This window comes from Typopeltis vanoorti, chromosome 3 (assembly GCF_054136105.1).
Source record: "Typopeltis vanoorti isolate ZY-2024b chromosome 3, IOZ_Tvanoo_1.0, whole genome shotgun sequence".
NCBI classification, from domain to species: Eukaryota; Metazoa; Arthropoda; class Arachnida; order Uropygi; family Thelyphonidae; genus Typopeltis; species Typopeltis vanoorti.
The window spans coordinates 106,324,355-106,348,359 of NC_143551.1; the positions used below are offsets into that span (position 1 = coordinate 106,324,355).

Below are 24,005 nucleotides of genomic sequence, written 5' to 3' on the forward strand. Positions count from 1 at the left end.
CCACCATCTCAAATACTGCACACAGATTTGGTCACCTCGATTTTTTTTTTTTTTTTTTTTTTTTTTTTTTTTTTTTTTTTTTTTTTGTGTAGATCAGGTGGTGATGATTCAGAGTTGAGTAACTAACCTGGTGACAGGTCTGTGGAATGCTTTCCATTGAGGATAGGTTGAACTTGTGTAGATTGCAAGTTTAGTTGATAGTCAGAAAAGAGAGAATAATGTAGAAACTGATAAGCTATTAAAGGGTTTCTTTAAGCATCCATGTGTTGAGGCTTAAGTGCTGTGAGAACATCATGTTGGAGGCTTAATGGATTGTATACAGCACTCAGAAAGGATTAAAACAGAATTTAATACTTCCTATATTTTGTCTCAGTCACTGAGACATCTTCAGAGATTACAAAAAAACAATGTAACGTATACACAAATACTACACAATACTAAGCCAACCACGTGGGTGACATTAAAGGCCTATCTAGGTGGAGCGCCCTCTATGGTTGTTGTAGGTGGCCTGGAATATACGGTGGGATCTCTGATGATAAGTGTTTCCCCAAATCTTAGGAAGCTTAATGCAACCGTATTTATTTAGATTTGGTTGATTTTTGAGAGCTGCTGAAGATTCTAAAAATAGTCTCCCTTTTTTGAATTCGCTGTGGTGGAGCATGGTGGTTTTTTTCCAAGCGATCCTGTGGGTTGTATATATGTGTGTGTGTGTGTGTGTGTGTATATATATATATATATATATATATAAAAGAAAAACCACCGTGCTCCACCACAGCGAATTCAAAAAAGAGAGACTATTTTTAGAATCTTCAGCAGCTCTCAAAAATCAACCAAATCTAAATAAATACGGTTGCATTAAGCTTCCTAAGATTTGGGGAAACATTTATCATCAGAGATCCCACCGTACATTTCCAGGCCACCTGCAACCGCCCATAGGGGCACTCCACCTAGATAGGACTTTAGTGTCACCCACGTGGTTGGCTTAGTATTGTGTAGTATTTGTGTATATGTTACATTAATTTTTTGTAATCCCTGAAGATGTCTCAGTGACTGAGAAGAAATATAGGCAGTATTAAATTATGTTTTAATCCTTTCTGAGTGCTGTATACAATCTATTAAGCCTCCAACATGAGGTTTCTTTAAGATTGATACAAAGGAAAATTTTCAATACATGATGAATTTACGAGGGAGGGGAGAACTTGAGGTCACCCCTGGAAGTTGTGTAAGAGCAAGATTAAGGGTGTGGGGACCAGATTTTTTGCTTAGAGAGTGGTGAGTGTGTGGAATGGATTGCCAGAATTAGTTGAGTACCCTGACAGTGAATGAGTTTAAGGAGAAGTATGATAGGTGTTATGTATAAAATGGTTAGTGTGGATCTCCTGCAGTGAATCTTCTGACTCTTTAGAAATACCTGTGTAATAATAATAATAAACTTTTGTACCATCATCTATGTGGATTACTTTATCAAGGAAAGTAGCATTAAACCTTATATTAAAATTGGAGATATCCAGCTATTTAGTTTATGCAGGTGATGTTATGGTAGTAAATAAATTGAGTATGGCTCTTCAGGATTTTTTTTTTTACTGAATTGAATAACTGCTTTAACAAATGAAAACACAAAACCTGTGAAAATAAGTTAGAACCAGTAAGGAAACATTAGTTGCATTCCCAATGGAGAACTTAAAGAACAAGTAAAATATATCTGCTGTTTAGCGCAATTTTTATTGAAGATGACAAATTTTATATGGAAGTAGATAGTGGAATAAACAAGTCTAATATGAGGAGGAGCCACTTAAATCAGTTTATATGGAATAAGAGAGAAATGAGCCAAAATAATAAATTGGCATTCAACAAGACAGTGTTAAACCTGAGTAACTTATGGATCTGAGAGTTGGAATAGAAATAAAAGTGCTGATCAAAACTAGAGATGACTGATACATGAGTTCTGAGAAAGTCAACAAATGGCATCATCACATTTTGAAAAGTAAGATAATAGGAAGAAACTTGATATTGTTAGCATGTGAGATCAGACCTAATTTGAGTGGCATGGTCAATTAGCACATCCATGCTAGGCTGTGTTTCACATGTGTGCCATGTCTGGCTGGAGCTTTCTGCATTGAGTGGACACACTTTTACACATTTCTGAATATACTGTGTGTGCGCGCGCATGCTTGTGCATTTATATAAAATATAGCATGCTAGTTTTAAGTTTATTTGATAGATTTTTTTCATTTAAAACCGGTATTTATGTACTGTCTTCATTGTATTGTGTTGAAAACATCTCGAAAGTAATGTTTCTTATTTTGAGTTTTCAAGTTATATTCAGTTTCTAGTCATTCAATATTTAAAAAAAAAAATATATATATATATATCATCTTTCTTTTAACCTCTTTTCCCTTGCGGTGTCGAAGGTTAATTAATCATCGGGTCTCAAGCTGTTTCACAGGATAAAGTGGTCAGCCCTATGCCCCAGGTGTATCCTATGTCCGTAGTGTTGAGTTCTCAGGGCCGGTTTGCCTGCTTTGTGGGATGAAAAACCCCAGGATAAACCTACTGGCCATGCCCAAGACTGGCTAACTTGGCTATGGCTGAGGAAGATCCTTAAGCTCTTCACATCTCCGACGAGAATCGAACCTAGGACACTCCTTCCCCAGACATATGGTTGCGAAGGTCACAGCCACGAGGCTAACCGCACGGCCTTATATATATATATATATAACCTGATATTGAAAAATCCTAAAGATCTGCACTCAAGCATATGCACTATTATAACATCACCTGAATAAACTAAACAGCTCAGTTGAATATCTCCAATTTTTATATCAAGAAATGTTTATGTGTGTGTGTGTGTGTGTGTGTGTTTTCTGTGTACCAAGTGAAGTATGTGTGAATATGTAGCGATATTTCTATTTTATATGTTTTGTCTGTTATCTGTTTTATACCATGGTGCATTTATTATCTACAAAAACCCGTGTGTTGAGGCTTAAGTGCTGTGAGGACCATGTTGGATTCTTAATGGAATATATACAGCACTTGGAAAGGATTAAACTGATTTTAATACTTCCAATATTTCTTCTCAGTCACCGAGATATCTTCAGGGATTACAAGAAACTAATGTAACACACACACACACACACTCAAATACAACACAATACTAAGCTAAATGCATGGGCGATTGTAGGTGACCTAGAATATAATGTGGAATCTCTGATGATTAATGTTTCCCATATTTTCGGAAGTTTGATGCAGCCATATTTATTTAGATTCGGCTGATTTCTGAGCGCTGCTGCAGATTATAAAAATGAACTTTTTTTTTTAATTTACTGTGGTGGAGCATGGTGGTTTTTTTTCCAGGAAAAAGCCAGATTGACCATAGTCGTGATTGCAGATGTATGATTTGTGTTCTAAGCCAGGCATGTCAAACTTATTTACCTCCAAGGACCAAATTAAGAATTATGCATCAAGCCGCTGGCTGCAACAGAAAAAAAATCTTGAAATAAAGAGGAAACAGATTTTTTAATATTAACATTAGAGTATATAAGTACAAAATACAACCATGTTACAAAAATACATATAAATTATAAAGTTTACATATTTAAATAAAATTATACATATCATTTTTTTGAAGAAACTTGACAACATTTTTTATTAAAGAAATTTTCAAAATTTGGTTGAATTTGTTGAGCTGTAGTTATTTTCAATATTGCTTGCACATGCTGGTCTGTTAATCTTGATCTTTCTGCAGTTTTATTATTCTTTAAAGTTGAAAATAGTTGTTCGCATAAATATGTGCTACCGAACATAGATAAAATATGTCTAATTGCACGTAACACATTGGGGGTATCGATCGACTGATAAATAATTATAGAACTTTGGAATTCCAACATCCATATATTTTTGTTTCAATACGGAATCACACTGAATTTCGATTAATTCCAACTGTAAATTGGCATCAATTTATGGTTGGAATTGGAATACAGTTACAATTTACAGTCTCAAAACTTCCATAAGGGTGTCAAAAATATCAACTCCAGTAGTTGTATCGTGCATAGGAATCATTTCTAGAAGTTCTTCACTTACTTTTAAGTTCATATGACATCCATGAATAAAAACAGCCAGCTGAGTGATATCCCGTACATCTGTACTTTCGTCAATTATAAAGGAATAGATCTGAAATGTTGGAATTGATTTTAATTGATTCCTTAAGTTCCTGTTATATCATCAATTCTGCTAGCAATAGTATTTCGAGATAAGCTTATATTTTTAAATTTTTTAATTGATCAGGACACAACACTTCAACTGCTTTAATAATACATTCGTGAATAAATTCCCCTTCTGTGAATGGTTTTGACTTACTTGCAATTAAATGTGATAAAAATAACTGGTTTTTACTGTAGCTTTATTATCTTCAATAGGTTTGGTAAATACACTTTGTTGATTTTGAAGTGTCAACTTTAATTCTGCCAATTTATCTTTCACAACATATTTGTCATAGTTTTTCTTTATGACTTGTATCATAATGCCTTTTAATATTATATTCTTTGCAAACTGCAATAAAGTTTCTGCATATCAGGCATAATTTTTTTTTTTTCCTGGAATACAAAAATATTGTATTCCAGGAAATAACTCCCTTACAATTTTTCTTGAAAACTGCGATCTTCTTCAATTAATCATTTTTTACTCATACTGGTTGAAAGTTTCGACATTATTTTTATAAATGCTTTATTAATTATAAAGAAAATACTACACTTTCTTACGACTTGAAAATTGCTAACGGCTAGCCTCCGATTGCTGTGGTCAGCAGATGTAGCCACGTACGTAGACTTGCTTGTTAAAATTCAATATTACAGTAGTGTAACAAGATTTTTTTAGATTTTTTGAAATGACAAATAGAACATTATTTCCTTTAGAAATTGCAGAGTAGTTTGGCGTATAAAATAATCTTAAGTGAAATGTTAATTTTTTAAATATGTTTATTTAATTCGGTGTTGTCAAAAGTTAAATAACCATACTGGTTACAAAGTTTGGTGGGCCGCATGTTACTTGTCAGCAGGCCTCATGTGGCCTGCGGGCTGCATGTTTGACATGCCTGTTCTAAGCGGATGGTTGCTGATCTACCTGTCTGTCCAAAGTACGCCAGTGTGCAGGAACAAGGTACGTTATAAAAACCAGCGTCGTTGTTCCTCATAAAATAATCAGATACTTTTTTTATATCATTTATGGAAGCAAATTCAAATTCTGCAATACAAAATTTTTCTTATATTTCACTCTCAAATAAAGTCTCTGGATTCATCACCAGGTTTAAAAATACAGATTTTGCCTTAAGTTCACAATTCTGTATCCTATCTCGAGTAATTTCCAATAACTATCAGATAAGCCTTCATAATGCTTTAGGTTACCCGGGCTTTTCTTAAGTTTCTTGGGATTAAAGACTAGAAGGAATAGATGTGAGAGATTGTTAAAAATTCTTAGAAAAAGCTTCCTTTATTCATATTTTGAAATAGGATTTTAGAGTATTTCACTGTATTTCCTGCTACAGTAAAAAAAAAAATTACTTTGTTTTGGATGCATCTGTGTAGTGTGGCGATTGTAATTATTCACTATACTATTTATTCACAGATTTCCCCCCCCCTTACATACACAACTTTTTTTTTTTCTTAACCAAATTTTTTCATAAATGTGCACATAACTAGAATTTATAGGATGACAGGTTCCCTATCATATTAAGTTATTGCACAACCCATAATACCACAACTGTAAATTGGATATGTATCTTTATACCAAATTTATTTGTATTCATACCTGTTCTTTTCAATTAAATGTGCCAGTCATTTTTATGCAGTTAATATCTGATTAATACATGTTGAAATATAATTACCTGTACATCTTAGAAATTTAACATACCAACTAAAAGAAATTCTTTTAATCATTGGTTACTTTTATCCTAAAAGCAACAAATCTTATCTCTTCTATGTATTTGGTATGGTGCACCGAAATCCTCTAAGATTGTTTGATGCTATATAGAAGAGTACAATATGATTAATTGATGACCTCTTTTTCTCATAGATCTACTCCATTTATAATCCAGCTCCAAAATTTTCAAGCGTACTTCTCTGTCTTCACTTTCATTCCATGTACCTCTGTGTTTTGGAACATCTTCCCTCATTCTGTCTTTCCCAAAGACCTTCAGCTGTTTAAAAAAAGAAAAAAAATCAGTGCATTCCACCTTTCTTTTTACCCTCTTGCCCATGGTGGCAATGATATGCTATAGTTCTTGCATGACCTTTCATGTGGTTCAGATATATATAAAACATACCAATAATTTCACTACATAGCAGACATAATGATCTGTTATATCCTGCCTGGGGGAGAATGCAATAAAACAATTTTTATGGTACCTAGTATGAATGTGTTAAAGTTAATCGGAGATGAAAGGATAGCAAAACAATGTTGATGCTAGCATGGCAAGAAAAAAGGACTGCAAGGAAGATTAGATTAAGATCTAAGGTTCATCGAGAAGAGCATTAAAGGAATATAAATCTAATAATGATGGAGTTCTGACAAGACTATTCTGAAGGTACATCATTGTTAGGAAGCACCTCTGTAGTGCAATTGGATGAACTGAAGGGTACATTGTACCCTTCAGTTGGAAAAGTCCCAAATTCAGTTCTTGCCATGATGAGAGAAATCTTTATATTGTACATGCAAATTGGACTTGAGAACACATGCAATTTACAGACAAAATATATTAGTGGTGGGCAGTAGATGGCATTGTGTATAGATGATGATGGTAGTAGTCAATCTGTGTAGTTCGTGGATTAGATGGTGGAGGCAAGATGGAGAGTTTTAGATTGCCCTCTCTCTCTCTCTCGATGAGTCATTGGAGGTATCGTAATAATAATAAGTTAGTAATAATGTAAGCTTAATGTTGACTGCCAGCTACAAGGTAACGTGCAGTCAGCTGTCAAAACCAGAGAACATGCTACAGGTTATCTCATATTTGTCACACTTTATTTGCAACTAACTACATAGTGCTGGAAATTTAAACATTGGTATGGGATGCCAGGGAATTGAAAACAAAATTTTAGGAAATATTTTTATTCAAAGGGTGCTTAAGGATCAAAGCTGTATAACTGAGAGGAGACCTCCACATAGCCTTTAAAGGAATGCGGAAAACCGACCAGGGCTTCTGACCTAATGTCCAATCCTCACCTTCTCGTGGTGCGCACACCCTGTTAGGTATCTACCTGGATACTGAATGAGTGAGGATGGGCTGGAAATTTGGGATTTAACCAACCAAATTGTATTCTTATTGGCTTAAACCAATATACAACATAATGGTACAACATGACAGAATTTCATGCCGGCTGGGGGCGTCACCCAATTAAAACAAGGCCCCAATTGTTTCAGTCACCCCAATAGGGGTGACTGAAACAAAAAAAGACAAAAACTGGTGAGTTCTTTCTAAGCAACAAATGCAAAATGCTATATTCAGGTAATGACAATCATGGAAAAGGTGTAGCAGCTAAAGTATTCAACACTAAATATGAAGCTAATCTTGAATGGCAGGCAATATCAAGTAGAGTTGCAGGCAAACATCAGAATGGGGAACTGGACAATGAGACTTCTTTGTGCCTATGGTCCTACAGAAATTTCTACTAAGATAGAAGTGGGGGAATTTTTTGAGGCTTTAGAGAAAGCAACTGATATAATGAAAAAAAGGAAAAGTTGGCCCTTGTTGAGGATCTACAGTAAATAGCAGAGTAGGCAGTGATTGTCAGACATGCAAAAATATTTTGGGGAAATTTGGAAAAAGAAAAAAAAAAAACAAAGCTAATAATAATGGCAAATACTTGTTGCATTTCTGCTCAGGACATGGACTGGTTATTACTAGCACAATGTTTCAACATAAAAATGTGCATAAATTCACATGGAGAGAAAAAGCAAAGAATTAGAAACGTCTCATTGACTATGTTATTCTTGATAGTTTGCTTTCCTAAAGACTGCAGATATGAGAGTCCTGAGAAAGATCAGGGGTGTGAACAGGTGGCAACACTGGCAATATCATATTAAAAACAAGGATATTAGGAAAGAACTTGACATTGTTAGCAGAGCTAATCTCAGGTGGTATGGTCACTTAAACAGAATGGTAGAGGAAGGATTAGCAAAACAAATGTTCTCTGCCATGTTGGCAGGAAAAAGACCCAGAGGAAGACCAAGATATATGTGGAGTGATACAGTAAATGTTCCTTAGAAGACAGAAATATAAGATCTGATAATGTTGGAGTCTTTATAGGTAACAGATTGATTGGAGGAAAATTGTAGATAGGAAATTAGTGGTGATATAAGTTTTTCATGTAGTACTATCATATCTGGTACACCCCTTGAGGCTACGTGTCAGGAATTTGATGATGATGATTTTTATTCAAAAAATTACACCATACATGAGAAGTAGAAGATTCCAAAAGCTCATCAGTGCTATATGTAGGATGCAGGTCAGGATTGAGAAAGAAGTTTGACATGTTTCTTCAGTTGCAGTTTGTAATTGTCTGGCACACTTCCCTCTATGTGAGGCACCTGTTCATAGTGGAGGGACCTCCCAGTAATGCTACTGGCCATTTTCATTCTTTGCTCTACTTTTCCTGAGTCTTTTTTTACTATCTTACCTTGCAGACCTCCCAGTAATGCTACTGACCATTTTCATTCTTTGCTCTACTTTTCCTGAGTCTTTTTTTTTTACTATTTTACCTTGCAGACTACCATCACTGGGATATAATGTCTTACCGCCATGCGGTGCGACCCATGAACATCCAGAAAATGGGATTCTGGTAGTCTTGCACTACTTTGGCATGCGCAGGCAATGTGAAGTCATTAGCCTCTGTATATGAGTTTCCCCTGTCATGAAGTTATTTCATGCTCAAACTTTGTTTGCTTACATCTTACACTTGGATAAAGGATGAAACCAAGAATATAATTTTTTGGCATATTTAATTTGTCGACAAAGTTTTTGCATGCCTCCCTAGATAAATCAAAAATTTTTCTTTAGAGTTTGCTTCTGAGACTCCCAGGTTTGGTTCTTGTTTACAGCTGCTTTGTTTTTTCTTGAATTATGTTTGTATAGTTGAATTTATAGTTTACCTGTAAATGTTGCTCAACTTTAATTTTAAAACTTTCTTGTATATTATAATTTTCATTGTGATATTAATTTTTATTTTACTTGAACTAAGTGAATGTCTACTTTTTTTATAACTATTTCTCCTTTATAAAACCACAAACAAAGATGTCAAATAGCAACTGTTTTAATTTCAACTAGTTTTGTGAAATACTTTATTTCACTCTTCATCAGGAAATAACAAGAATAAACTAAAAACTAGAAAGCAAGTAATGACAGTTAGCATTTCTAGTGAAAAATATTTGAAAACGTTTAAACAATGAAAACCAACAGTTTGGTTGCACTATGATGATGTGTTTGCTGTTTGACCTCATGGTCCAAGCACATTAGATACATATTTTGGCACATCTTAACAGCCAACATCCTAAAATTAACTTCACTATAGAAAAAAAAAAGTAATAAATTATCTTCCCTTTTTAGATACACTAGTGACATGACTTCCTAATGGCTCATTATCCTCCTCCATTCTACTGAAAACGTACTTATATTGATAGGTAATTGCATAAACACATCTCTTCGACTAAGCTCAGATTCTTTGCAACACCGTTTTAGCCAATGACTACAGCCCATATAAAATATTACATACATCCTCATCCCTCCTACACCCAGTACACATGATCACAGCAAAACCATCCCCATCCCATATGCTAAGGGTACAATAGAGAAAATAGCCAAAGTTCTCTGCATATATGCTTCAGCTATCTACTTTCATATGTTCTCTTAAAGATCAATTACATCTTCTTGAACATCCAGGAGTGTATAAAGTTCCTTGTGACTGCAGTTTAACCTACTTTGGAGAGACTGGTAGATCAGTTAACATCTGCCTTGAAGTAGATGTTAACTGATCTATTTTCGTGGCAGTTAACATCTGCCACAAAAATTACATCCAAGATCATCTGTATGGCAATTTGGGAGATCATATCAGAGCAAGATCATTGACAGATCTTGCTCTGGATACTCCTTTCCACAGGATCAGATGGAGAAAAATATCTATATTATGTAGTGGTGGTTACAGGTCTCAGAGTCTATTCTTAGAATCAGCATCAGCTATGGAGCACTTTCGCAACCTGAACAAATTTAGTTGCATTAATTTACCGAAGATCTGGGTGACTGTCATTTTAAGACTTAACAGCTGGATGCTTCTAAATTAACTTTATGGTTATCCGACACATAGAAGGAACCATGTAAGGACATTAGTTCTAGTGTCAGTTACAATTTAAAGTAATCAGTGCTGCAAACTTTTCTATGATAATCCCACGCGAGAAAGTTTGTTAAACTATCATATAATAGTGTGCATGGGTAGGCTAAGAAATTATCTGGGAACCATGATCCAGAGATCAAATGTAGTATTTTTACAACCTATGAAGAACATTAACAAACATATATGCTACTTTCAGATCTGTATCCTAAGCTTGCTGGTATTAAAACAGATATAAACTTGGCCATTCATTATCACACTTAATGTAATTCTAGTGACTACCTATTTCAAGACGATCTGTTTTTTGTGCTCTGAAAATGCTGGGTATGACACCAGCAGAATAGATGCAATGTCTAAGTGTATTCCAAGGGTGAGAAGGTTAAATAAGGTAGGTGTGAGATGGATGAATAAAGAGATTAAGCATGCGATACAGAGAAAGAGGACATTGTGGAGGCAGCATAAGAGAAGTGGAAATAACCAATTCCATGAGGTCTACAAAGACCAGGCAAGGAGGGTGACTTGGTTGGTGAGGGTATCTAAAGAGGGGTATGAACAGCAGTTAGCTAACGAAGCCAAAAAGAATCCTAAGGAGTTCTTTCGATATGTAGCCAGCAAAAGAAAGAATGATTCTGGAAGGATGACATTGATAGGAGAAAATGGTATAAAGACAACTGTTGCAGAATGTGTTGTGGAGATACTTAATGAGCAATTCATAAAGTACTTTCAATCTTGTGAATGTGACTTCATGGAGAGATTGAGAGCAGTAGATGATGGGGAGGAGAGACTGACTGTAAGGGAGCAAGAGGTGTATGGGGAGTTGAATAAACTATATGTTAATAAGGCTGTGAGACTTGATAATATATCACCACGTATTCTGAAGGAATGTGCCAGGGAGTTGACACCTGTCTTGGCATATTTTTTTAATATGAGTCTTGCACTTGGTGAAGTCCCTAAGGAGTGGAAGGAGGGCAAGATTGTGCCACTTCATAAAGGAGGTGATCGAACTCGAGCATCAAACTATAGGCCTATCTGTGTGTCAAGTCTTGTGGTTAAGTTGTTGGAGAAGCTTGTGAGAACTAGAATCCAGAGTTGGGTTGACAACAATGGTATTATCTTTGATGGACAGCTTGGATTTGCTAAAGGGAGGTCATGTTTTAGTATTCTACTTATTACAATAAAATGACTACTTCCTTGGACAGAGGAGAAGGATACACAGTAATATACTTAGATTTCGCAAAAGCTTTTGATAGAGTACCTCATGATAAATTGATAGTCAAACTAGAGCAGATGGGGTTGGATATTAGATTGATGCATTCTATTGGAGACTGGTTATCCTGATAGGTATCAACAAGTTGTGTATGGGGGAGCGATATCTAGGAAAAGGAAAGTCACTAGTGGAGTGTCTCAGGGGTCTGTTTTAGGGCCATTACTGTTTAACTTGTTTATTAATGATATAGGTGAAGATTTGGATGGAGATATTCAGTTGTTTGCAGATGATGCAAAGTTGGGACAAACCATGAAGCGTAGTGAAGATGTTGTGGCCTTACAAGAAGACTTGAATAAATTGAGTGATTGGGCATGAAAATGGGGATGTGAGTTTAATGTTTCAAAATGTAAGGTTTTAAAATGTGAAAAACAAAGATGGGATGCAGAAGTTATGCTTGGTAGAGGATATATTGTTGATGGTGGAAGAAATATGAGATCTGGGGGTGATAGTGGATAAGGATCTGAAATTTAGGGGACACATAGCCAAAATTGTTAAGACAACATAAAGGCTTCTGGGAATGATGCGGAGGACACTGACGTGTAGAAGTATAGAGATTCTTGTTCCGTTGTATAAGGCTTTGATTAGGCCACATATAGACTATTGTGCCCAGTGGTGACCTGGTTTTCAGAAGGATGAAGAGATTTGGAAAGGATCCAAAGGCAATTGACTAAGGTATTTTCTGACCTCTGGAATGTCGAGTATGAGGAAAGATTGAGAAGATGTAATTTGCAGAGTCTGGTGGACAGGAGGAAGAGGATAGAAATGATAGAGACCTTCAAGTTGGTAAGGGGTTGTTATAGGATCAATACTGGAGAAGTTCTACAGAAAATAGTGGGAGATCATGGAGAACCAGAGGTCATCCCTGGAAACTGTATAAAGAGGGTGTGAGTAGGGGAGTGAGGGGCAGGGTTTTTTCGTGCAGAGTTGTAAATGATTGGAATGCCTTGCCTGAGAGGGTGGTGTCTGCAAGGAGTTTGAATGTGTTCAAGGCATGGAATATTTGGGGGAGCTGTGTGTGTGTGATAAAAGGACCTCCCAGATGAGTCTTTGACTCCATGAGGTCTTGGAGTAATAATAATGTTAAATAAATATTAATTATTTGTTATTATTCTTGTGTTGTGAATTAAAACCATTCAATAAGCTAATCAAGTGTTATAAGTATTTTTAATGCTATACTATATTGAAATAAGTGGATGGAATATTGAGTACATGCAGGAGTTGTACTTGAAAATAAACAGAAATAGTGACCATTACTTCGTGTGCCCCCCCCCCCCCATCAAGAAAGTGTCATTTCCCACCCTAGGGATGGACATGAGACCCTTTCTGGTTTTGCGATTTCAAGGGTTTCATGTCTCCTAGGAGTGAGGGCATGAGACCCTTGAAATTTGTCTTCGTGTTTATTGTTTACTATAGCTAATCCTTCCATTTTGTGATCACTGTTGCCTAAATATAACATCTTATATTTCTTATTTAAAATGATTTCAGTTGTTTTAGTCATTGAATATGAAGGGAAAATTGAAATTCTGTTCAGATTATTTTACTTCATCTCACACATTTTCAATAAGGTAATGTGCTGAATAAGGAATACCTAAGATGTATTGGTATTTAATTTAATACAGATTAAGAATAAACATTCTGCCATTTCAACCTCAAGTGAATAGATTTTTCGTAACTCAAAATTGTGACATTCGTTGAACTGAATGCTTATTACATTAAGTACATTGTTCATGTTTACGCTTATTTAATGTTCCAGTTCCCATGGGGATTAAATAATAAGTGAATTGTGTGTGTGTGTGTGTCTTTATTCAACTTGAATATATGCTGTATAACAAAAACAGGAAAGAAATAAAAGTTATCTTCTTAGGGCCCTCTGGTAGCTTGTCTTGTATCTCTCTTACGATTAATGGAACCGAAGCACTATTCCACTTTATGGGAAAAATTTGGTGATCAGCTACAGTGGAGAGACAGGAGACAGCTGAAAGAATTTCTTATTCATGTATTTTTAGTCTTCCAAGAACTTGTAAAACAGGACATCTTTCCACGTGACTGGATGGTGATGAGGATGCTAACTAATCAGTACGTTGTGAACATTTCATCTAATCTTATTAACTAACCTGTATTTTAATTTTATTATTTTTAAAAAATATTTTTTACTATGGACATCATTTAGTTCAGTGAAAATATGTGAATATTCAAAAAAAGTAGTTAATTATAGCTCGTTATTTACTTTGTAGTAAGTTTAGAATAAAAATCATCCATACCTCTTCACTCCTGTCGATTACTTCTCACATTAAAATACTATTAAAAAAATATGACATTCATTAGGAATAATTAGAGGTTTTTTTGGTCATGTAGATAGACCTAAATATTGATTAATTCTTGCCGTATTTTAACAGTATTCTCTGACAACAGAACAAGACATTTGATAAATTTCTCAGTTAAGTCTATTGATATGTTGTTGGATTCTGAGCATCATCCTGGGAACAAAAATCACAGAAACGTATAAACACTTGAATTATATTGTGTAACACCAGAATCAGTAAGAACTGAAGCCCTAGAAAGTGCATTTGAAGATAAAGATAGAGGGTAGCCTTGGTCTGGGCTGAATTAGGATTAGTCTTACTATTTCAAATAACTTAATTTAACCATTTTATTTTTAAAACTTATTTTAACACTAATATAAAAATTATAATAACGCACCAAACGATAATTGGAAGAAGTTATTCCAGAAACTTAGTCCAACGAGGGCATATCCTCTATGGATACTGTTGGCTAGCCATGGGTGTAGGGCAGGGAGGTCTAAGAATTAATTATTATTATTATTGTCCCACGATCCCATGGAGTCACAGACTTATCTAGGGAATCCCTTTTGTCATACACAGTGGCTCATCATACCTTGCCTTAAACACAATCAAATTTTTGCAGACACCATACTCTCAGGCAATGCATTCAAATCTTTCACAACTCTCCAAGCAAAAAACCTTCTTCTCACTCCCTTGTCCACACCCTCCTTATACTGCTTTCAGGGTTGACCTCTTGTTCTTCCTCCATCTCCCACCATTTTATAAAAAAACCTCTTCAACATTATAGCAACCCCTTACCAATGTGTACATCTCTATCATGTCACACTGCTTCTGCCAGACTGTAAATTGCATCTTCTCAACCTTTCTTCATATTCAACATTCCAGAGATCAGAAACTACCCTAGTCAATTGCCTCTGGATCCTTTCCAGTTTCTCTTCATCCTTTTGAAAACCAGATGACCAATTCTGTGCACAGTAGTCCATATGTGACCTAATCAGGGCCTTATATAATGGAACCAGAATCTTGTGACTTCTACAAGTCAGTGTCCTCTGTGTCATTCGCAAAATTCGTTGTGTTGTTCTCTCAATTTTAGCAACGTGTCTTTTCAATTTTAGATCTTTATCCACCATCACCCCAAATCTCTTTTTTCTTCTACCTCTAACAATATAACCCCGCCAAGCTTAAATTCTACATCCCATTTTGATTTGCCAAATTTTAAAACCTTATATTTTGCAACATTGACTGGCATCCCCATTCATATGCCCATCCATTCAATCTATTCAAGTCTTCTAGTAAGGCCAGAACAGCTGCTCTACCCCTCATAGTTTGTCCCAACTTTGCATCACCTGCAAACAACTGAATATCTGCATTCAAATCTTCCCCAATATCATTAACATTAAAGTTAAACAGCAATGGCCCTAAAACAGACTTTTGAGGCACACCATTTGTGACTTTCCTCTCCTGGGGTATTTCTCCCCATACGCAACTTGTTGATACCTATCAAACAGCTATTTCCCAATCCAGTGCACTAGTCTAATATCCAACCCTATCTGCTCTAGTTTGACTATCAAATTGTCATGCAGTAATCTATCAAATGTCTTTCCCCTCCATCCGATGCTGCTGTCATCTTACTATAATAAGTACATTACTAAAACTTGACCTCCCTTGAGCAAATCCATGCTGTCTATCAAAGATAATACCACTGTTGTCAACCTAATTCTGAATCCTGATTCTTACCAGTCTTTTCAACACACTTTAACTACAACACCTTACACAGATTGGTCTAATTTGATGCTTGACTTCTGTCACCTCCTTTATGAAATGGTACAACCTTGCCCTTCTTTCCACTCCTTTGGAACTTGACCCAAAGTTCTAAAGGACTTGCTTTGTTCTCCATATACCTCTACCTCACTCACAGTCTTTCCTCCTCATCATCCACTGCTCTCAAACTCTTCATGATGTCACATTTATAAGGATGAAAGACCTTTATGAACTGCTCATTAAATATCACAACTATATCCTCTGCAGCAGTTGTCCTTAGACCATTTGCTGGCCTGGTTGGCTGAGTGGTTAGTGTAAGCCAAAAGGATGTAGGTTTGAATCCCGTCATGGGCATGGATGTGTGTGATTGTCTGTGAAACCACTAGTGGTGGTGGTGGGCAGGAAATGGTGTTGTTGGTGGTTGCAGTCATTGTAGTTGGTTGATTGAGTGGTGGAGACAGAGAGTTGTAGAGTAGGTACCCTCCCTCGTTAAATAAAGTACTCCCTGGAGCTGTCACGTAATAATAATAGTAATTTTCTCCAATTAGTGCCATCCTACTATAATCATTCTTATTTTTTGCCGTCTACATATTGAAAGGACTCCCTGGGATTTTTTTTTTTTTTTGCTTCATTAGCTAACTGCTGCTCATACTGAACTTTTGCCACCTTTACCAACTGAGTCACTCTCCTTGCCTGTTCTTTATATTCCCCATGAAATTGATTATGACCACTCCTCTTATGTTGCCTCCCTGATGCCTTTTTTCTCTGTGTTGCATGTTTAATCTCTTCATTCATCCATTTTGTACCTACCTACCTTGAATATCACCCAAGCAGCATTGATCTCCTTTCCATGTAACTCCTCATTCCATGCTACAGCTCCGAGCTGTCTCCTGAGCTCCTCATCATCACCGCCAGCCTCATAGTTCCACACATATACCCTTTCCTCACTGAGGTCCTTAGATACCTGGCAATCACCCAGGTATCAATTGCCCAAATCAAGTTTAACATAACCATATTTATTTAGCATAAAAAACTTATTGTTTAATACTAACCATATGCAAATATTTTAACATTCTTTGCCTACCAGTTCTTTATATTTATGAGGTACGAACTTAATCAAAGTGATATTAATAGTCGTAGGTTCTTTGATGAAATTTCCAACAATTTAGAATATACCATATGGAACCAAATTGATCAAATGATACAACACAGTTATGAAAAAATTTTCAAACTTTATAAACAAAAACAAATTAAGAAATTCAATGAACTTTACAAGAAAAAATATCGGACACAGAACAACCTCCCAGACGACAAAGTGATTTTCAATTTGTCAAATCATAGTCTGGCAAAAAATGAATCCGACATTTTCAAAAAAGGCTTTAATTTTGCAATTACACCAAAGCACATTCCTAAAATGGATTTTATGTGTGGAATTGAAAAAGGCCTATATCCACTACTGCAAATTGCAGCCAACACTATTAGATTCAAAAGTACCATAATCCTAGCCAAAGCAAAACAACCTATTCTCACCATGTCTCCTTATGATAGAAAGGTAATCCTTAACTTAAAGAAAAACAAAGATATCATCATTACCAAGGCTGATAAGGGAAATTCAACAGTCATCCTTAACTCTAAAGACTATTATGATAAGTTCAACGTATTACTATCAGACACCTCTACCTATAAGATCCTGGACAAAGATCGCACCATGAAAAAAATCGCAACGAAACAAACCAACTAATCCGTAATTGCAACATTTGGCCAGAAGTGGTGAAGAGAAAAATAAAATCCTCACTTTCCATTACTCCCAGACTATATGGGACACCTAAAATACATAAAAACGATATACCTCTCCGTCCAATCGTGGAAGGGAGATCATCCCCAACTTACCTTTTGTTTAAGCATCTTGTAAACTTATTAAATAACAAAATAAGATCAACAGAATCCTATATCAAGAATAGTCAGCATTTTGTAAATAAACTCCAAGCCATTAAGATTGAACCAACAGACATACTAGCCAGTCTGGATATTGTGTCACTCTTCACCAGTGTACCAGTAGAAGAGGTAATAAAACATCATTCAAGACCTCTTTCCTCTAGACATCACACAGATGTTTAAACACTGCCTTCAGTCTAATTTCTTCAAGGTTAATAACACCATATACCAACAATTAGAAGGCCTAGCAATGGGAAGTCCGCTATCACCATCTTGTGCAGACCTTTTCATGGAAAAACTTGAAAAAGAAATTCTCTCAACAATCTCCCCAAGACCATCTATATGGTGGAGATATGTTGACGATATTTTCATTATATGGCAAGATAGCTTAGAAAACCTAAAATCGTTTGTGAATAAAATCAATTCCATACATAACAAGATAAAATTCACTCTGGAAGTTGAAAACAACAACCATCTGCATTTTCTAGACATCTTGATAAAAAGACAATCAAATAGTGTCAATTTATCTATTTATAGAAAGCCGACAGACACTGGAAGATACCTTCATTATACTTCTAACCATCATAAGATACACAAACTAAGCATTATCCATATGTTGAAAAATAGAGCATGTAAGTTTATATCAGAAGAGGAGGATACACCGACTGAAATCTCACTAATAGCCAAAACATTATCACAAAATGGATACCCTCTGAGCATCATCAAAACATATCTATACGGTGACAACCCCAGACAAGAAGAACCAAACTCCCAGCACATTTCTACTGTAGTGAATCCCTTCATCAAGTCAATTTCTTATCAAATAGCAAGAATACTAAAAGCCACAACATCAGAGTGATCTTCAAACCAACCACCAGCATGAAACATTTTTTAGGATCACCAAAAGACAAGGTGCCATTCTACAAATATCCAGGAGCTTATTACATTCCTTGCTTCTGTGGTCTCGCCTACATCGGACAAACTTCAAGGAGTTTGGAGATCAGACAGAGAGAGAGCATGTTGATGATGTAAACCACAACAGAAGTATTTCTTCCGGCTTAGCACATCATTACTGTACGTCTAACCACGCGATAGAATGGCAAAATAGCTTCATGCCATATTTAGACGACGATTATAGACATCGTTTATTCAAGGAAGCCGCAGTAGTGTTAAAAACTGGTGGAAACCTCAACAGAAACCAGGGTACTATTCTTAACAGTTCATGGAAAAACCTCATCCTCTCTCTAAATCCATCTGAACTACAGCTAGCTATTAATCACATTATGCATTTACAACAAACACGCATGCATGATAATGATTAAGAACAATAAGTCCACTCAGTCTCTGTCACGCAAACGTGCAACCTTAGCTACTAGAGCGTTCACAACGTTTTCATATTCCTTTCAATTTGCATTTACTAGTATTTTTTATACTTTTCCGTCAACACCTTGAAAAAGCTAGACAGTTTGCTAGCGAAACTGGTAGGCAAAGAATATTAAAATATTTGTATATGGTCAGTATTAAACAATAAGTTTTTTATGCTCAACTTTCAAACGACCAAATATGTTTAATTTGAACATATTTATTTAGGCTTAGGTTGGTTTTTAAAATCTGCTGTGGATTCTAAATAGTCTTTGAAGTTTGTATTTGCTGCAATGCTAGTTATGATCAGTGTATGGGCATGGTCAGTTAGATCTTACTGACCATAATTGTTGTGGTGCAGTATTATCTCCAACATGGATGTTGACATATCTCCCAGTTTGTCATCAATATGTTGAGTTTTAAGAACAAGGAGCTTTGTGAATGCCTGGAACAGAGGAAGGGGGAGGGAACCCCCTCCCCCCTTCAAAAGAAAAGCTTTGTTTATCTCTTTTTTATCAAAGATTACAAAAGGAGTAACATGAACCATAAGTTCAGAGATAGCATAAAGTAATGCTATTACTATTCCATATATCTGGGGTACCTTCAGAAAAAATGAGCAGAACTTTAAAGACAAATATTATCAGAATCCTTTCCTTTAGTGTTACACAGTGGTCAGCATTTATTTCAGACAAATTATGGGGTCTGTAACCGTGTTAGAAATAATTACTTTAATTTCCCAACGTTTCAACCTTCAGATTAAGGTCATCATCTGGAGTATACACATATACATACTGAGACAAGCTATATTACATTTCACACAGTATGCCCAAGAGACAATGATTTGATGAATGGTTATTCTACTGGCCTGACTTCTAGCAAAAAAACAAAACAGGAAATGAATAAATAAAAATAAATTAACTACATCGAATCTATATTCTATTTATAACATTATCAGAGAACAATTTCATATAGATAGTTTTAGCACAACAAAAGTGGTGTCCTAATTCAACATAGGAGTTGTTATATTAGAGTTAAGATCCTGGTTTACATACAATCTTATTTATAATTAACTCTTTGGCAGAAAGATTATATGGGTAGAACATGTGCCTTCCATGTTCTTGGTGTTTTTAGACCATCATTATTGTTACGATTAGGGTGATAAGAATTTCACAGGCCTCCTTAAATTTACGTTCATACCAAGTTTTAGTGTGATTTTATTTATTTATTTTTTATTTTTATTTTTTACTAGAGGTCAGGCCAGTAGAATAACTGTTGATCAAATCATTCTCTTTGGCATACTGTGTATACTCCAGATGATGACCTTAACATGACAGTCGAAACATCGGGAAATTAAAGTGATTATTTCTAACACAATTGTAGTCTCCATGATTTGTCTGAAATGAAATTAAAGACATATAATCTCTGCACTGCTTTCATATCTCATTTGAAACTGGCAGTCGTTATCCACTTCATTGATCACACCCTCCCTTCTCTCTCTCTCTCTCTCTCTCTTTGTTCCAAGTGTTCGCAAGATTCCTTGTTCTGGTTCATATTACTGTGAAAGCTGTCAACATCCACCTTAGAAATCACAAGAAATACACCACCACCATAATTATGGTTAGTAAAGTCTAGCTGACCATGACTTGGATGGATACCTTGCACGGAATCAAATGGTAAAAAACTACTATGCTTCACTGCAATAAATATAAACTTGAAAGACTTTTTTAGAATTAGCAGCTGATTTAAAAAACAAACCATAATCTAAATAAATATGGTTGTGTTAAGCTTGACTAAATTTAGGAAACTTAATTCTTAAACCTTCAACCCAACCAAGGCTAGCCAACAGCACTTATAGAGGGCACCTCCTCATAGGATTTAGGCTTGTAGTCTTAACTTCCACTTATTGTGTGTGTTTTTATAATTTTTTTATTGTATCCCAGAAGATGCCTCTTTGAGAGATGAAATATTGGAACAATTGAAGTATGTTTATGAATCTCTGTGTTTGTGTGTGTAAAAGAGAGAAAGACTAGGTTGATCATTAAGCTTTCATCCCCCCCACCCCCCACTTCAACATGGGTAATTGAGTCAGGAATTTTTAGAGATCTCTTATGGGCACTACCCTAGATACAATTTCAAATGGTATGCAATTAACAGTCCTAATATACTGACCTCATAGTTTGTAAATTGCTTTTGCAGTAAATTTCAAATCAACCCCATATGCAAGAACAATACTCAGTGGTTGGACAATTTGTATAAGGTTAATATTAATATTTGTTTGGAAGTAGCCTATAGAGGAAAAGAGAGAGGAATAAAAGTGGTGGATGAGTAGGCAGTACTTGTGATATGTCTATGCCAATTAGATCAAAAGTTAATTCAATTAAAATTAAAAGGTATTACAAGGAAAGATCCTACCATATCTAGAATCATCAGGATTTTGCCCAAGGTAATATAGATAATACCCTGATGACTAGGAAAAAAAAAGTGTGTTTACTAGAAATGAGATAGGATTTGGTTTTTGTTACTAAATAAGTTAACATGTTAGAACCTCGTTTATGATGATTTGAAAAATCAGAATTTAGGATTATAAAAGTACATATCCTAGAAAAGTTGTTCATTTATATAGTACATGGTTTGTCAAATGAGTATGATGAACACAATGTACTGTTACCAGCAAAACTGAGGATTGGATTGGATTTGCTGTCATCTAGGAGGTCAGCGATATACAAAATTTAAAAATAAGTTCATGAAAGAGCAGAGCCACGGAATAACCATGCATTAATTGTAAACTTTGAGAATGAAATGCATCTGGTATCTGAGAAAAGGTGATTTGCACATACTTGCAAAAGACATGTTCTTGGAATGGTGCTCACTTCATAGGCCTTTGTATCAAAGACACTCAGTTGCCCTAAAGATATCATTATCAACTAATTTTCTCCAAACCTTTCCATGGCATTTATCCAAAGAAGGATAACATAAGCATGGTGTTCATTTTCTGGATAGTTCTCCATCACTTTAGAAACAAGAACCAGAAAGCATTTTGGAATCCAGATTGGATAAGAATCTTATCTCTCTCGCTCTCAAAAAATCAAAGGGGATATTTATCAAGATCATTAATGTCAAAATTCAGGAAATGGCAAAGGAGTGTTGTCACCATCTTCATTTATGTCATGAAGCAATAGAAATATCTTTGTGCAAAAAAAAAGGAAATAAAATAAAAGCAAAATTGAATAATAGTTCAGTTTTTCAAGGGATCGAATATTATGACATTACTCAGAATGTATGCCATTTGAAAATTATGTAAATTTCCTGATTTTAACCCAATATGCACTGATATCTTGTATGAAAATATGTAAAACTGTAATATTGGAAGAAAAGACAATCTCCATAATTGCCAGTGATAAGTGTAAAATAACTTATCATGAATTCATGAGTAGTTTTAACACACTCATACACACTTTGAAGAATCAAAGTTTAGATAAATATAAGAATATAAAATGGAGTGGAGAATAAATGTTTCCAAATCTATAAGGATTCTTTCATAATGCTCGCTGCAGATGCTTCGATCAGAAGACTGGAAACAATTTATTGAATGTGATAGGACGGAGTTTGAATCTAAAGCAGTCCTCATGTCGTAACCATAATCAGCTAGCTGGAAAATTTCCAGTCTTAGGTTCATACTTACCATATCTGATCTAGTTTTCCCATTTTGTTTTGTCTTTCCCTGTCCATGTTTTTCTGATATTCATCATCATAGTTTCTTGATAGTATCATCATCATCAAATGTACCCTCAAGGGGTGTACAGGATATGATAGTACTACATGAAAAATTTACATAATTACTAACTTCCTATCTACAATTTTCCTGCAAATCAGTCTATTACTTGTCAAGACTCCAATATTATCATTATCAGATCTTATATTTCTATCATCTAAGGCACATTATACCGTATCAATCCACCTGTTTCTTGGTCTTCCTCTAGGTTGTTTTCCTGCCAACCTGGCAGAGAACACTTGTTTTTGCTAATCTTTCCTCGCCCATTCTGTTTAAGTGACCATACCACCTGAAATTAGCTCTGCTAACGCATTCCTGGATGCTGACAATGTCAAGTTCTTTCCTAATATCCTCGTTTTGAATATGATATTGCCATTGATGCCATATCTGTTCATGCCTCTAATCTTTCTCAGGACTCTCATATCTGCAGTCTCTAGTCTTTGGTCAAGTGTTTTACTTCTGACCCAGCTCTCAGATCCATAAGTTAAAACTGGTTTGAACACTGCCTTGTATACAGCTAATATCGTGTTCCGACTAATTTCTCTCTTATTCCATATGAATTTATTCAACTGACTTCCTACCATACCAGCTTTGTTGATTTTGTTGTCTATTTCCATATTTAATTTACCATCTTCACTAAAAATCATGCCTAAGTAGCTGAAATGTTTTACTTGTTCCACAGGTTCCCCGTTCATAACACAGTTGACATTTTTAACAATTCTACCTATTTTCGTTGTCTTTGTCTTTTTAATGCTGACCTTCATACCATATCTATTACAACAGTTATTCAATTTAGTCAGGGAATCTTGCAAACTTGTAGTGGATTTATTTAGAAGTATAACATCGTCTGCATAAAGCAAAGAGCTGACATTAACATCTCCAATTCTAATATCATGTTTAATACCACTTTCCTTCATAATGTGATCCATATAGATAATGAATAACAGAGGGGATAATGTACATCCTTGTCTCACACCAGATTTAACATTAAACCATCTTCCTGTACTTCCTTCAATTCTAACTGCCGACTTACAACTCAAATACAGACTGTATTGCTTGATATAATGCCCCATTGACATCATATAACTGTAGCGTATTGAATAGCTTCTCTCTTGGCACCTTGTCATATGCCTTTTCCAAGATCAACAAAACTTAAATACAGATCTTTGTTATATTCCCATGCTTTCTCGACTATTTGTTGTAAAGTGAATATCTGATCCTGACAGCCTCTATTT

At 35.4% G+C, this 24,005-nt stretch overlaps 1 protein-coding gene across 2 annotated transcripts in view; it reads left to right on the forward strand.

The window, feature by feature from the left end:
- The window catches only part of spg (dedicator of cytokinesis spg), an 869,351-nt gene that overhangs the window by 464,769 nt on the left and 380,577 nt on the right, over nucleotides 1-24,005 (forward strand). For both annotated transcript variants that reach the window (XM_090390789.1, XM_090390790.1), the window contains one exon: nucleotides 13,502-13,713. In XM_090390789.1, coding sequence (XP_090246915.1) covers nucleotides 13,502-13,713 — 212 coding nt within the window. The remainder of the gene's footprint in view (nucleotides 1-13,501; nucleotides 13,714-24,005) is intronic.